Source organism: Histomonas meleagridis (genome assembly GCF_020186115.1).
Source record: "Histomonas meleagridis strain 2922-C6/04-10x chromosome Unknown contig_30, whole genome shotgun sequence".
NCBI lineage: Eukaryota > Parabasalia > Tritrichomonadida > Dientamoebidae > Histomonas > Histomonas meleagridis.
In genome coordinates, this window is record NW_027150858.1 from 716,122 (window position 1) to 732,710 (window position 16,589).

Here is a 16,589-nt window from a genome sequence, read left to right on the forward strand (position 1 = left end):
TGTAAGATAATTAAAAATTCCATTAAATTTATTGATTCCATTATATTGAAATCCTAAAAACCTTTTGAAAAATAATTCTTCAGATGGTTTTACTCGAAGTGAAGTGTTTATCGCGGGCCAAATGACTCCGATTTTATCAGATGGAATTGAATCAACAATGGAAGTAAATTTAAATTTCGAAAGTTCTTCTTCTAAAAATTCACAACGAATAAATTTTATTAAAACAAAATATTTGGAATTTTGTTGAATTTTTTCGTATATGAAATCAAGTAATGATTTCTCATTTGTAAGTTTAAGGTTATCGTTCCCTAAAAATAACATAAATTGTTCTAAAGTGAAATTTTGATACTTAATTTCTTCAAAATGAATCGCTCCATACTCAATTTCTTTATCTGTATTAGCTTTTATTTTCGCTTTTGTGTTTAAAATTTCCATTAAATTTTTGTTGTTAATTTCAAATGGCAATGATTCGAGAAGCTCTGGATTTTGAAGTAGCATAAAAATATTGACAAGAGGATCCTGAAAACCAGCAACACTTACACTTTGACCGTGCAACAACATTTCCAATTTATTTATTATTTCATCAGTTGCATCCTCATCAATTTTTAAAAACCATATTCCTGAATCTTTTGCTTTCATATCTGAAACTACTGGAGAAAAAAATTCAGCAATGATATCTGGTACTTTTAATGTTTTATTGTTTCTAAATTGAAATTCAAAATTATTTTCATGATTTTTAAAATTAATTCTTTTTAAACAACGTTGTGCAGCGAGTGAGAAATTTGTCAACCCTTTACATTTTAATTTTTCTTTGTATGGTTGAATACTATAATTGGGTTCTTCCTCCATTTTTAGCCTTTAATATTGAATGGAGAACGTTATTCCCATTATTTTGTGGGATAATTATCGTTCCAATAGTAGTATCGGCGCTTCACTTTTTGAATATAATATTATAACCGATCAAAAAGTGCTGCCCATTTTCAACAACAAGTTCCTGGTGTAGCTCCAATTCGCAGCATTCAAATTTTAAATACGAATTAAAATAATTAATAAACAGCATTGAGCCGATATCTGAAAGATGTAAGTTCGACATGTATTCAGTGATTACACTCGTCGAGACGTTTGAAAAAAAATACAAATAGTTATTGACAAAATTCTAAGCAGTTCAGAATCAATTTACAAATTATTGCAAATATCAGAAATTCCAGAATCAACGTTGAAATGTTGGTGAAAGTAAATGGAGCTAAACAACAATTTGATACCATGGGACAACAACAATGGCATCAGTCATCGGATATTCACCAATGAAGAAGAAACTGCAATTAAAGATTATATTGTTGCTATTTCTTTATCTCAAGGTTTATTATATTCTCATGTAGGAGATTTCGAAAAATACATTAATGACGAAATGATCAAATAAGATTTTCTAATTAGCAGAGGATTTATCAATGACTCCAAGAAACGAAATAGAATTTCATCGAGGAAACCTCACGCAAAAAGAAGATAAACAATATCTAATGAAGAAAAAAAAGAATTCATCCAAAAAATTCAGGAACTTTTGTCAACATTTGATAAATCTAGAGTTATTAATTCATATGAAACATGTTGGAAAAGTTTTCCTGGAGGAATTTTGACTTGAACTGAAACAGGATCATACAAAGTAAAACTCCAAAAAAAGTATCAGTGTAATGGCAATATTTCGAGGAAAAAAAAATATTATTATAATTACTTTATAAAATGTTTGGGATCATTCTTTTGATTGCTTGTTCTAAAGGTTTATCATCATAAGGTACCGCAATACCCAAAGAATCTCTATCCAACAACGTATCTCCATCTATATACAAGTCCACAACATTTACGTCTCCTTTTTCCTCGATAATTTTTGTGAAATCGAATTTCAACTGTAACTTATTTCTTGTTCTCATACTCATTCCGTTATTACTTTGTATTTGTTCGTTTGCATTATTTTCTTGTTCGAAATCAGCCAAAGTTTCATTTCCTGATTCATCAAATAATACATCAGTTCCATCGCCCAAATTGAGAAATTTCTTACGTAAATTTTGTAACAAATGTAAACATATTGGGGAACTTAATCCATAAAATTCAGGTCCGGAAATAGTTAATGATCGAGTAGCAGGCATACCAAGTTCCTTCTTTTTTTCTTCGACAGCCTTAACTACAGATATCCAAGGCGTAGAAGGTGTTTGTCCGGTGAAATAAATTTCGGGATTTTTCTTAAACTCAACTTTAAACAAAGGAAATTCACCGCCTTCATCAATAATCGATGATCGATACCATTCCTTTTCTTTAGGGTTTTCTACTGAATGATATATATGTTCTGATACGAAACCATTAGTATATATGTAACGATTGGTTTGGAACTTTGGTTTATTTACATATTCACCTAATGATAAAATAGTAAGTGTTTGACCTATTTTTAATGGTAATTGTGGACTTCCATCTTCATTACTTAAAAAATTCTTCAGTTCATAGTCATGTAATGTTAATCTTTCAACGCCATTTTTATGCCGTTTGTTTGCAAAGATTTGTGTTATCTCTGCTAAACGTTCGAATATTTTACTTTCAAGTTTATCATTACCAAATTCACTTGTAATCTCGGGACAACTATCCATGCCAATTGTTCCATGTTCATCAATATATTTCAGTAAAAATAAATCTTTCGAATTTAACACATTAATATGTTGATGATAATATTCACGAATTCGTTTAAAGAAATCAACTCTTCGAAGAATTCTTTGTGCTGTTGATATCGCTTGTGGCGCTTCTATAAGGATTCCAATTTCAGGTGTTTTATTATTTACCATATCATCACAATATTTTAATAAAGTATCAACATATAATGAAATTTGTTCTACTGGTATATCAGTCTTTAATTGTTCAGCAAATAATTTAGGATCAGGATAACCATATAAAGTTAAATATCTTATGATCATATGATGCATACGCTTACCAATTCCTTGTGGTTTTATATTTCTTTTCTTTTGATTTTTATCAGCTATAGAAAATAGCCCGCTAACTAAACTTCGTAATCGATTAGTTAATAAAGTTGTTTGGAATTCTTTAACGCCACAAGGAAATTCGATTTTATCATATTGTTGAAATCCATATTTCCATGTCCCATATATTAAAGCTTTATCATCTTGATCAGTCCAATTTTCACAAGGTTTTTGGATAAAAACTTGTGGTAATATAATATCATCTGGTGGGTTCTTTAATGATGTAGCATATGAATGTAAAAAGAATAACATTGTTAATCGATTTAATTTCCATGAAGCTCCAGGAGATATTAATTTGAAATATTCTTTTTTATGTTTCTTATTAAACTTCTTTTCGAATTGTATATATTCATCTGTGATTGATTGTCGATATAATGATTCAAGAAATTCATTATGTTCTTCACTCGCATCAATATACCAACTTAAAAATACTAGCATTGCATGTTTCAAATCTGATAATGAATAATCGTATTTACAATTTTCATGTATAATATGCCATCGTCCCCATCCAAATCTTAAAAATAACTTTTGTAATTCATTTATTTTCTTTTTGGACCATTTTGATGAATATTCAACTTCTTTAATATTACTAATATCTTCATTCAAAGCATTCTCACGTGATAATTTATGTCTTTCAGAAATACTTAAGCCATATGAACTAATGTCATCTTCTTGTGGAACTTGTGGTAAATATTTTTGCCAAAAATCGGGATCTGTTAAATCAACATTATTTTCACTTTCATCGATTTCGAATTGTGTAATACTAAACTTCGATCCGTCACTAATTAAATTATCATGTCGAATTTTTGTAGAATTTGAAATTAATGTATCGATATCTTCTTCTCCGAATTTTTCTGTAGAATTATCATCTTCTTCAAATGCAAAATATGCTCCAAGTCTTAAAATCCGTTCGATTTCTTCCGATTTAGAAACCTTTAAATCAGATTCAAGTACTGCATGATCTAAACCTAATTTAATTGATGCTCTATCGAACATTTTCCGTTCATAACTTTTAGCAGTTATAAATCGATACATTTTAACTTCTTTAGTTTGTCCAATCCGATGACATCTAGCAGTAGCTTGAATATCATTTTGAGGGTTCCAATCACTATCATATATAATAACAGTATCAGCCGATGTTAAATTAATACCAACACCACCAGCTTTAGTACATAAAAGAAAGATAAAATCTTTACTGTTAGGTTCATTAAACTTATCTATAGCTTCTTGTCTTTGTTCACCTTTTACATGTCCATCAATTCTTTCGAATTCATATCCTTTATAAGTTAAATAATCATGTAATATATCAAGCATTCGAGTCATTTGTGAAAATATTAGGACTCGATGTCCATCATTTTTAAGTTTAACTAAAAGTTTATCAAGTAAAATCATTTTCCCTGCGGATCTAATTAATGAATTATTAATGAATTCAGAATCCATATCATCTTTATTAATATGATTCATTTCACATCGTTCGATTAATATTTGATCTTCAGCACCATTAATTAAATATGGATGATTACAAACTTTACGTAATTCCATTGAAATGTTTTGTAGATTTGTCATATTCCTTGAATGTGCACCACGTACTAAATATTCAATGTTCTTATTATATATACTTTTATAATATGCTTTTTGATGTTGTGTCATTGGACATTCGATAATAATCTCTTCTAATGGTGTTAATGACTTTTCAACATCACTTTTCTTACGTCGAATCATAAATGGTTTAATTAATGTTTGTAATTCAATAACTTGTTCTGTTTCATTTAAGTCACCAAATTTCGCTTGGAAATCACTTAAATCATTAAATTTATTACTGTCCAAAAAATTTAATAATGTCCATAATTCATCAATACTATTTTGTAAAGGTGTACCAGTCAATAACAAAATAAATTCGCAATTAAATTGTCGCATTGATGTAATAAGTTTTGATTCATGATTTTTTAATCTTTGTGTCTCATCAACTACTAATACCCTCCATTGAATGCTTGATAATAAATGACATTCTTTCATTATATATTCATATGTTGTGATTAATACATTAAACTTTGGAATGTTTGTACCCTCATAAAATAACTCATATTGCTTAAGAGCTTTTCGTTTGGATGAACTCCCACAAAATGTTAATGTTTTAAAGTTTGTCCATTCTTCAATTTCTCGTTCCCAATGTGGAATAGTACTTAAAGGCGCTACAATTAAAAATGGACCATGACGCTTATGATTATCAGAAAGATACTTAAGGAAAATGGAGGCTTGAACTGTCTTTCCAAGTCCCATTTCATCTGCTAAAATTACATTCCGTTTTTCATACCATGACTTAACAATGAAATTTAAGCCTTCAAGTTGATATGAACGAGCTTCATATCCATGTTTAGATGTGGGTGGGACTTTGATGGGCTTAAAACTTAATGGGTTCGGACGTGGTGGAATAACTCTTTTTTCAAGTGGTGGTAATTGATTCAATTTTTGATATGATTGAATTAATTCATTATTGTTGATCTTTTCAGCAGGCTCCCATGTGACCATATCATAATCTAAATTTGTCCATTTAACTAAGTATTCTATTCTCCCATTTGGATCTTGACGAGAAGAAATAACTTTCTCCGGAATTTCATACGAAGGATCATAGTATGGCTCTTTTGGTGGATTTTTTTCATATTTTTTCCAATACCTTGAAAATTGCATTTGACCGGCTCGAGTAATTGTAACTTGTTCTTTGATAATCCATTCACAATCTTTATAACTCTTGCCATTAATTTTAACAAATAAGAATAAATTTCCATCATCATCATAACGATGTGCTAATATCTTTTGTACCCATCCTTTTTGATGAATAGTAGTCCCACTTTCATCATCATCATCAAGAAAGTCTAAGGATATGAAATCACTAGAAACACTCCGAGATATTGACGAACTTTCTGTTGACTCTGTTCTTTCTGTAATTTCTCCATTCATGCTTCTTGTTCTGATACGAGAAAATTCATCTGATTCTGAATCGATTTCATCAGAACTAATACCAGTAGTTGGTAAAGGTGAGTCAAAGCCCACCTTCTTTTGAGGGATATTTTTTGTATACATCATTCTTTTTTGGGCTTTATGAACTTATTCAAAGAACAAAAAAACTTAACGTACATCATGATGTGTTCTCCAAAAATTCAATTGAATTGAACTGCCGCGAAGATCGAACAAAGTTCCAAAAATTCTCTGCAATTAACGAGTAGTAACTTTGTTATGGCAATGTTACAACTTAATGAGAACAAATGATTTATAGAAATCATAAATTTATAGAAAAGGATAATTTTAAAAATATGATCAAGAAGATTCTTCTTTAGTATCTTCAAATGATCAAATTTTAAAATTTAAATTTTTAAAATGAACAATTCCTGAATACATATTTTCTCCGATGTATCGATCAAATATTATTGTGAGCACATTACTTGTTATTGATATTCCATAATTATTATACATCTAAAATAAATTTTTGTAGTTACTTTTTTATTTTAAAAATTTTGATTCTAACTGTTTTCCTGGTAATGCATGAATCGCACTCGTGTCGAAGGTTCAAATACATATTTTGAAATCAAATTTTCAGCATGTGTGCTTTCATATTGATTAACATAAAATGTTACCTCTAAGTTTTCAAGTCCTTTAAAAGCATTACGTGCAATAAAAGCTACTAATTTCCAAATGTACACAGATTCCAGATTTATACAACCAACAAATGCTTTAAATCCTATATGTTTTATTTTTGGCATTAATACAAGATAAAATATACCAGCACATCCATAAAATGCTTTATCTTCGATTAATTCAACATTTTCTGTGTAAAATGCTTTTAAAGGGAATACATGTGTATAAAATGCATAACTTTTAATAATAATAACTGAATCAAGTATCGTAACTTCTTTTCTTCCTGGTGGACATAAATAAATTTCTTTATAGAGACCGGAATATACAATACCGTCTTCATTAAAATTATAAAACCTTTGATTAACGTGCTTAAAAGGAATAATTACTGCCTCAAGTGTAGAGCAACATTGAAATGAAAAAGGGTGTAATATTTCAATAAATGGGTTAAGATGAATTTCATTTAAATTTCTACATCTTGAAAACGCAAATGCTTCAATTTCAATAATATTATCTAAGTTTAAAATATTATGCAATTTTATGCATGCTTCAAAGGCATTTCTGCAAATTATTTTTAAATTTTCATTACAAATAAATTCCGCAAGTTCTGTGCAATGAATAAAAGTTTCTCTATTTATAATTTCAACTTTTGAAGCAGACATATCAAATTTTTTGATATCTCCCCAGTAAGAAAATGCTCTTTCATCAATAAATCGAACATCCTTAGATAAAACCACTGTTTGAATAAGTGGATTTTTATACAAACCAACTTTGATTTCTTGCATTTCGAGAAAGAGAACTGAGTCATCAACTGGAGGAGATTCATTATCTTGACCCGTTCTAGAATCTTGTTGAAAAATAAGATAATCAAGTTCGCTGTATAAATTTTTTCTAATTTGTTCATCTTCTCCAATACAGAATCCATTTGAAGATAGTAAAATAATTATTATATCAATCAAATAGATAAACATTCAAAAAAATGATACAGTATTTATTTAACATAAGTTATATTAAATAATGTTTCAAGATTTCTTTGTATCATGTTAAAGGGACTCTAACTTTTTACTCATTTTTATTAAATACTTGAAAATTATATATATAAAACAAATATTTAATTTATTTTTTTATGTGTCATTAAAATATTCATAATGTTTTACCATAAAAGAAAATTTTTATATGAAATAATTTAAAGTATTATCATACACAAATATTTTTTTCTTTTGTTGACAAATAAATATTTTTCATATTCTTAAAATAAAAATATTTTACTTGTAAAGTGTTTTATCATATATTACTTTAAATAAAGAGTTTTTCTGGGAATTTGTCATAGCAGCATTTATTGATAATAAATTATTGATTTGGATTAGAAGTATTTGGATCTGTCTGTTGTTCAATTTGAGTCTGTGGTTGAGGGGAAATCATTGTGTTATTTAATGAGAACTGATTACTGAATCCATCAGATATTCCCTTAGTTCGCTTATTCTTATTTTCTAATCCAAGCCATTTCTTCTTTAAATCTCTGCTAGTTCGACCAGTTGGACCAAATATTGTATGATAATCTCCAAGAATTTTTGCCCAATTTCCTTTTCCATGTTTTTCAACTCCAGAACGTAATGCGTCTATTTCAATTGTTGACCAGCGCATTGGAATACGCTTTCCATCACTTATCATCCTTGTGACTGGTTCTGGATGATGAATCTGTGGTGTATCTTTTTTTGCTGAAAATTCATTTTTCATATAAATTGAATAACAACGCATTACATCCATATGTGTAAATGTTTGATGAGGAAGTGTTGCAATAAATGTATCAATTTCTGCATCTGTTATTGGGGTGTCTTGGAAATTCATTTGCAGTGAGTCACTTTTTGATAATATTTGGCGCCAAAAATCATAAACTACTCAAATCATGAAAGATTGAAATCGAAAGCAGATCTAATGGCAAAGGTTTTTTATGAAGGGGATTCTTGGCTGATTTGGGATCCAAATGACATTGAAAAGCTAAGAAATGAAGCAAGGGTGATTGGAAGCGCAACTTTAACAGCACCAAATTTTCCTCAACAATCTAAATTTTTAGGACTTCCAATAGAACTCACTTCATATGAAGCTAAATGGTGTTTCGAAAATGGATTTTGCAAACTTGTTAAACCAATTTTTAAAGATTTCAACAGTGATTTTCCTGATGAAATTCTTGAACAAAATTTTCGGAAAATCACAATTAGAGCGCATGATGAATCAGAATATGAAATAGAAGAAATTGGACCACCAATTCTTGATCCATTTAAATACAAGGTTTATTGTGATCTTAAACAAAATTATTGGATAAGTGATGCATCTAATTACGGATGTGATTTCGCGATATATATTTCCCCTCCATGGGAGTGTCATTCGTCAGCCTTTATTTGGTGTAATAATGAAATTCTTGATACAAAAAAATTAATTCAACTTATGCGTATATCTGAAACTGCTCGTAAACGCTTAATATCAGCACACTTAACTCCAAATGGCAATATTGAATACGTTGAATTTAGCAGATATAAAAGTGTTGAAGATTTAAAATAATCCAAATTTTTCATGTCAAAGAAGAATATTTTAAATTATTCAAAAAATGTACATCTTAATCATTTCATATTATGCGTTACAAAATGCATTTTTGTCTTTGGGTTGGGGAAAATAAACTAAAGTCAAGAATATTATTATATCTTTTAATAAAAATTTAATTTATGTGTTCAATAAATTTTTTAATTTTTAAACTTGTAAAAAAATTTGTGATTTCATTTGAAAAAGGAAAAACATTTTTTGATATAAAAATACAAAAAAATTTTAATAACAAAACTCTATTTTTAGACAAAACATTTTTCAAATGCGCTTTTATATGTTTCTCTACAATTGTCAGAGCAGTTTTCCAATGCACCCTTAATAAAATTACCCAAATCCATATATTCAACCGGTGCCTTAAACTCATGCGGACAATATAAGAAATTTACTTTTGCGTTACCAATTGTAATTCTTTGTTGTTTTTCGTTCAACAACAATTCCGATGCTACAGGAATTAGTACATCTGATAATCCCTTATTGATTATACACAGTTTTAGTAAAGCAACTGTATGTAATCTTTTCTCATAAAAACACTTTGGAATAATTTCCAAGAAATGTAACAAATTATTTAATACTTCATTATTAACAATATCGAAAAACCCGAATATTATTACACTCGAAATTATTTCGAATTTAATATAATCAACTTGAATCAAAGGGATCATTTGTAACAAAGCAGAAATATCAAGTGAATTATCAATTTGTAAATTCCAACAAACTAATTCAGCGCCAGCATTTAACATTTCAATAGAACCATTTTTTAATGACATTGAAATCAAATTTAATCCGATGCTATAAAACAAATTCGCACAATTTAATGCAACATATTCATTTAAATGTGCCGAAATAAATATAATTATAGGAATATAAAATTTATTCATTTCTTCCATTATATGTTCATTTTGTTGTATTGCTTGTGCTAAATTTCGTAAAAGAATTATGTTATACTCAGAATTAGTATAAAAGATAAATGAAATTAATGTACATAAATTATCACTAATATCAATTAAATTATTAAAATTACTTAATAAAAATGTAATCGAATTAATTACATTTTCAGTAATAACATTTGACCCAATTTCATTAATGATCTCCGAAAGTATTTCCAACGATTTCGATATAGACTCTTCATTAAGTTCACTTTCTTGTGAATAGTGAATAATAATTCCGGAAAATATCGCATCGATAATACGACTTGAAAGTGCAATAGTTAAATCAGGATAAAATTTTAATAATATTTGTAACGTTTTGGATGCATCATTAGTTGGGCATATTGAAGTAAATTCAATTATTTTCTCAATTATGTCATTTGGTACAACAAATTGTTCTTTTAATAATTTACGGAAACATTTAAGTGCATTACAAAAAAGTGTCGCGTTATTTGTTCTTAATAAATTTATGATATTTTGAAGAATTAATTGTTTATCATCATTAGTTAATAAATCATAAGACTTAGAAATTAAAAACAAAAAAGTTGAATAAATAATTGGTGAAGTTTGTGATATTTGAGTACATGAAATTACCCAATTATAAATTTGTTGATTATAATCACCTGGTATATTTGGCTTAATAATCATTGCCATTAAATACATTGATGATTCAGAAGGCTGTTGGTTTAATAATATTTGTAAAAATCGTTCATTTAATGATGTTAGATATATTGATAAATCAGCACAAAATCGTCGTATGTTTTTTTTATTTGGAACAGGACAATACGCATAGTCCAAGAATAACGCAGGATTCATTTCAAAGTCATTAATTTCAAATTCGGTTAATGTCGAACATGAAATTAAAATTTGTACCAATGTTAAATCAATTGGCAAAAGTTTGACATATACATTCAAAGGTCGTGAAAAGTTTATTAATGTCATTCGTGGGATATCATAATGGATGGATAAAACCGCCAAAAATTGCAATGATATGTTAAGTATAATCATTGAAAGTTCGGCCGAATTTAAATGTTGGGAATTAAATACCATTAATGTTTGTAAAAATTTGCCACAGACTTTAATGAGTGAGGAATATTTTTTATTCGAATACAATGATTGAATTGGAAATGTGTTCAAAATGGATTTAGTGGCTTCAATGTATAAATTAATAAGTTCGGGTTGTGAAAGATATCGATAAATTGAAGAATTAAAGATTTGATAACAATATCGTATAATACAACAATCTGATGGAGAAGTAAGACATATATACAGTTGAACTAAAGGTACTGTACGAATTTGTATTTCATGATAAAATGGATTACAATTTGGAAAAGATAAATTTAAACTTACAGAAATAGATTGAATAAGTTGAACAGTAGTTGAAAGAACAGAAATTAAAACTTCCGGTGTCGAAGTGATATCGATAAATGTAGTTATTGATTGAAGAAAATTAAAATATAAATTTTGGTCAATAGTTGAGGGATATGATATTTTATAAAGATGAAGAAGGAGTTTATGGCAAGGGTGTCCAATAACAAGAATTTGTTGTAATTGCGAAATGTATTGAACTTTGATTTCTTGATTTAAATTTACCCAATTTTTTTTAAACCACATGCGTAGTGCACCTGAAGCACATATATGAATATTATATGGAAGATTTGGAGTTAATAAAATTTGAAATAATATTGGAAAAACTTGTAAATTTTCTACTATTTGTGAAACAGCCTGATCTGCTCTGTTACGAATTGTTTCATCATTTGATGATAAGCATTCGAAAATTTTTATGATTTCATCCATGGAAATCCGAGTTTGTCTCGACCGTTTATCAATTTTGAGGTTCATTTTTTTCAAATGAAAACTTTATCAGAAAGTGTATAAAAGAAACAAATTTATTCATTAATTTCTTCATCCTCGAAATAAAATCCGATGATTTCGCACTAAAACTTTGATGTGATGTAAAACAAATGGGATTTTAACAGTTTTAACAAATTAAATATCTTAACTTCAACATCTTCAACCCTTCTACAATGCTTTCCAATTTCTACACATAGAACTGATTCAAAAAATCCTTATTCACCAATAGTTTGAGCTCAAACTACTAAATACAATTTTTGAATTTTGACTTAAGTTTGTAAATCTAGAAAAACATAACTTTTAAAATTGTTCATGAAGTCGTCAACTTGTTTATGAGTTTCTCCCAATTGTTGAATAATTTTCTTTCGATCTTTGCACAATGAAGATATTTTATTTGATCTAAATGTGTTCGAATAAAATGATTTTCTTCATCATGAACTTGATTAGAGTCGTGCAAGCAGAAGGTTTCACGATAGAAATGCTTAGCAATTCTATATATATATATATATATATATATATATATATATATATATATATATTTCCTCAAGTATGTATGATATTATAGTGCAATATAAGCAGGACCTGTCTGTTGAATTTCAAAAAATTTGTGTTTTAATTAAAAATTTTGAATCATTTTTTATCGTTTATTTGACAATCTTTGTTCAAGGAGAGCACTTTTACGGTTAGAAAAAATTAAAACATGAATTTTGAGATATATGTTTTTTATTTTTCAAAAATATTCAATATAAATTCACTAAATGGTGTATAGTTATCAATTATAAAATATGGATAAAAAAATGAAAATTTTTGAAATTTGACGATTTGTAATTTCATGATATTTGAATTATTGTTTTTGAAATTTTTATTCGGCATTATGTGCAACAAAGAGATATAAACATATAATTTAGTATGATCTCTAATAAATTTCTTTTTTCATCAATTGTTAAGTTTTCTTCACTCAAGGCTTCATTAAGAAATACCAAAGACATAAAATATGTAAATGATGCTGTTTGATTATTTTCATGAAGAGAAATCAAACCATCACACGTAAACAATTTAACAGGGAGTTCATTGTGCATCATTGTAAATTTTTCATTAGACCATTGGATAGAAGGCATATTCAAGTTTTCTTTGAGCCATTTAATATTTATAACATCAGATGAATAAAAAAACCACAATGAATTCTATTTGAAAGTAATCTATATCTTCCTTTCTTTACTAGATGTAATGGATCAGAATCAAAGTTCCAGTAATTTCAGAAAAATTGTTAGAATCTACGTTATTTTTAATTTTTTTATAATGATCATAAAATGATTGATGAAAAAATTGTTGATTGAAATTTGTTTTATTTTATTTTTGATTATTGATTAAATTTACTTTTAATTTCCTATCACGTTTTAATATTCTTTTTTTACTCCCTTTTCTTTTTCTTTAATCGTGAAAACTGAAGTTGTTGAGTTCTGCTATACATTAAGTAATTGTCAATTTTTTATTTTTTTAAATCGTTCCGGAATGCAAGCTTTCAAGAAAAATTTGCTCTTTTTGAAAAATTGAACCGACATATCTTCACGTGCTTTATGACATGTGATATAGGTATTCTTGTTTATCCGAATCCGAAAAATCTAAAAATCCTATCGTCAGTTTCTGAAAAAAATTAAAAATATATTTCAAAATAAAAATTCTTCATAAAAAATTATTTAGTCAATTTTCCGAAATTATTCTTTTGCACACATTAATAATATATTTTGTCGCACATAATGCCGAATTAAAATTTCAAAAACAATAATTCAAATATCATGAAATTACAAATCGTCAAATTTCAAAAATTTTCATTTTTTTATCCATATTTTATAATTGATAACTATACACCATTTAGTGAATTTATATTGAATATTTTTGAAAAATAAAAAACATATATCTCAAAATTCATGTTTTAATTTTTTCTAACCGTAAAAGTGCTCTGCATGCACAACTCTACTTGATGGTAACCAAGAATAACCACCAATTTTGATTTGTGGGTAAATGTTTCAAAAAGTTAATGCTCAGAAAATTGAATATTCTCTAAAAACTTTTTCATAGAATCTATTGAACGTTCAATTCCAACATGAGTGTTTTTTTCTTCCTCTCTTTTTCCTTGTCTGAACTATATAATTTTACATACGCATGGTCAAGAAATGGAAACGACAAATATACACTCAAAATAGGCAATCCATATTCCGAATTTCAGCATACAGGAGTAAATGATTACGCTGTTTCAACATCACAAGTTGTTAATGTAACGTTTGGAACTATTTACAACTTCACATGTGAAATTGCAGCAACAGGATCAGGAACAATCCAATTTTCAACTATCGGATATTCCTCTAATGGAACACTTCTTGCATATGAATCAGTTACAGATATGTTTGAGGATCGATCCAACACCATCAAAACTTATACAGCTTCATTTTTTACAAGGAATCCAAAAATAGCTTATATTTCACCTAGACTCATTGGAGAAGGAGCAGTAAAATTTAGATATGGTGTTGCATCTATGTCAGTTACTGGATCTTTTGATGCTGATCCAAATGTTTCAGATAAAATTTTAGAAAATTCTAAACTTAAACTTCTTTACAATATTACGACAAATACTATCAGTGTTTTTGATAAAAGAGTAGGAAGGAATTATGTTCAACCATCTGTTGCCAGAGTATGGGGAAGGCTGATAACCAAAATCACTCCACTTGAAAATGGTTTTAATGTTTCAGCTATGCAAATCTCAAACCTTAAAGTTATTTACACAAGTTATTGGTTAAACGATGATGAAATTCAAGTCGAAATTCAAAGACCAGATGGCAACTACGATACGTTCTTCAATGGGTTTGAAAATTATGACAATGAGTCTATAATACTTCCTCATGGTGAAGGTATGATTTTTCCAATTAATCACAACTTATCAATTTCTAACGGATTTGCTGGATATACTGGCCATGGCATCTCAATGGGGTTCTATGGCGTTGCAGCGTATAAGAATAACTCAGATGGTGTTTCTGGATGTGAAGGATATATGATCATTCTTCAAACAGTTGATGACGCACAAGTTATCATAAACAAAGCAAGTAAAGATGTACCTCACCAATGGATAAGAATTATGTGGGTAAGGCAAAAAGATAGTTATGCATATAATCGAAGATATAAAATGGTGTTCTTCGAAAACGGAGGACATGTAGCCATGGCAAAACGTTACCAAAAGTATGCCAAAGAAATTGGTTTATACAAAAGTTTTAAGCAAAAGATTGAAGAGAATCCAAATCTTGAAGAAAGTTTGAATAACATGAGAGGGGCAGCAAACATTTGGCTATACGAAAACATCAAAAAAATTTACGCTGAAATGCAGGATAATTTTTCCATGAAATACATTTTGGCAAGTTATGCATACGGTTCTGACATTGAATTCTGTAATAACCGCTCTATCGTCAGCAGCCGTTATGACATTTATCAAGATGCTATGGATCCAAATACAAAATACGATATTAGTTGGCACCCTGATTGGGTAAATGAATCTTATGAAAGAGAACAGCTTGTTATGAACGAAGATGGTACTCTTAGAACTGGGTGGTCAGTATATCCAAAAGGATCAACTGAACTCGTTTATTGTAATGTTGTTTCCGATCGTTACTGGCTTGACTACATGCGAGAAAAAATCAACAAAGAAATCAAAAATGGAGATAAACGCACATGTAGATTTATTGATGTTGCAACAGCATCTGCTTGGTATGAAGATTATTCACCAAAACACCCATCAAATAGAACTCTTTCTAAGCATTTCAGAAAGCTTACTTTAGGTGCTTTGCATAATGAATATAATTTTGTATCTGGATCAGAAACAGGAATCGACCAAATGGTTCCAGAGGTAGACTACTTCGAGGGAATGATGAGTCTTCCTAATTTTAGGGTTGATGACGCCGGTCGAAATACAGCGCAAATTATATATGGAAAGCCTCCAGAGCAAATTACAAAGTTCCAAGTTGGGGAAAGATACAGACTTCCTCTTTGGGAGCTTGTTTACCATGATTGTACTATTGCTTATTGGTATTGGGGAGATTTCAATAATAAATTACCTGCTGTCTGGAGGAAAAGAGACTTGTTCAATGCATTGTATGGAGTTCCGCCAATGTATCAGCTAAATAATGCACAATGGCAGGCAAATAAGAGTATGTTTGCTGAATCATATCATATCGCATCACCTGTTGCTCATGAAACAATGTTCTCTGAAATGACCGACCATAAGATTTTGACAACAGATTGGTCTGTACAACAAACACATTTTTCAAATGGTGTGGTATCAACAGTGAACTTTGGGAATTCTCCATATGTTATGAATGACGGATATGTACTTGAACCAATGACGAACAGGATTCAACGCCCAGAAGAAGGCGGCCTTTCTACAGTCGGAATTGTTTTGATTGTTGTTGCGGTTGTAGTGGTTATAGCGGTTATAGCGGTTATAGTTATTTTATCCTTTAAGCAAGGAACAAAGGTAACAATGCTAAATAAATAAATTTATGTATCAAAGAAATGTGTA

The 16,589-nt window shown here is 28.8% G+C and overlaps 4 protein-coding genes across 4 annotated transcripts; 2 read left to right on the plus strand and 2 right to left on the minus strand.

Moving 5' to 3' along the window:
* Nucleotides 1-1,730: 1,730 nt before the first annotated feature.
* On the minus strand, nucleotides 1,731-6,098 carry GO595_004963 (F/Y-rich N-terminus family protein; the record flags this gene model as incomplete). Its single annotated transcript, XM_067918152.1, has 1 exon — nucleotides 1,731-6,098. One exon carries the CDS (start codon nucleotides 6,096-6,098, stop codon nucleotides 1,731-1,733), a length of 4,368 nt encoding a protein of 1,455 aa, XP_067774981.1.
* Nucleotides 6,099-7,997: 1,899 nt separating this feature from the next.
* On the minus strand, nucleotides 7,998-8,495 carry GO595_004964 (Myb-like DNA-binding domain containing protein; the record flags this gene model as incomplete). Its single annotated transcript, XM_067918153.1, has 1 exon — nucleotides 7,998-8,495. The coding sequence occupies one exon, from the start codon at nucleotides 8,493-8,495 to the stop codon at nucleotides 7,998-8,000; it is 498 nt and encodes a 165-aa protein (XP_067774982.1).
* An 87-nt stretch (nucleotides 8,496-8,582) lies between these two features.
* Nucleotides 8,583-9,206, plus strand: GO595_004965 (tRNA-intron endonuclease catalytic domain-like protein; the record flags this gene model as incomplete). Its single annotated transcript, XM_067918155.1, has 1 exon — nucleotides 8,583-9,206. The coding sequence occupies one exon, from the start codon at nucleotides 8,583-8,585 to the stop codon at nucleotides 9,204-9,206; it is 624 nt and encodes a 207-aa protein (XP_067774983.1).
* A 4,923-nt stretch (nucleotides 9,207-14,129) lies between these two features.
* Nucleotides 14,130-16,565, plus strand: GO595_004966 (Carbohydrate binding domain protein; the record flags this gene model as incomplete). The annotated part of the gene is made up of 1 exon (XM_067918156.1): nucleotides 14,130-16,565. One exon carries the CDS (start codon nucleotides 14,130-14,132, stop codon nucleotides 16,563-16,565), a length of 2,436 nt encoding a protein of 811 aa, XP_067774984.1.
* Nucleotides 16,566-16,589: the final 24 nt, after the last annotated feature.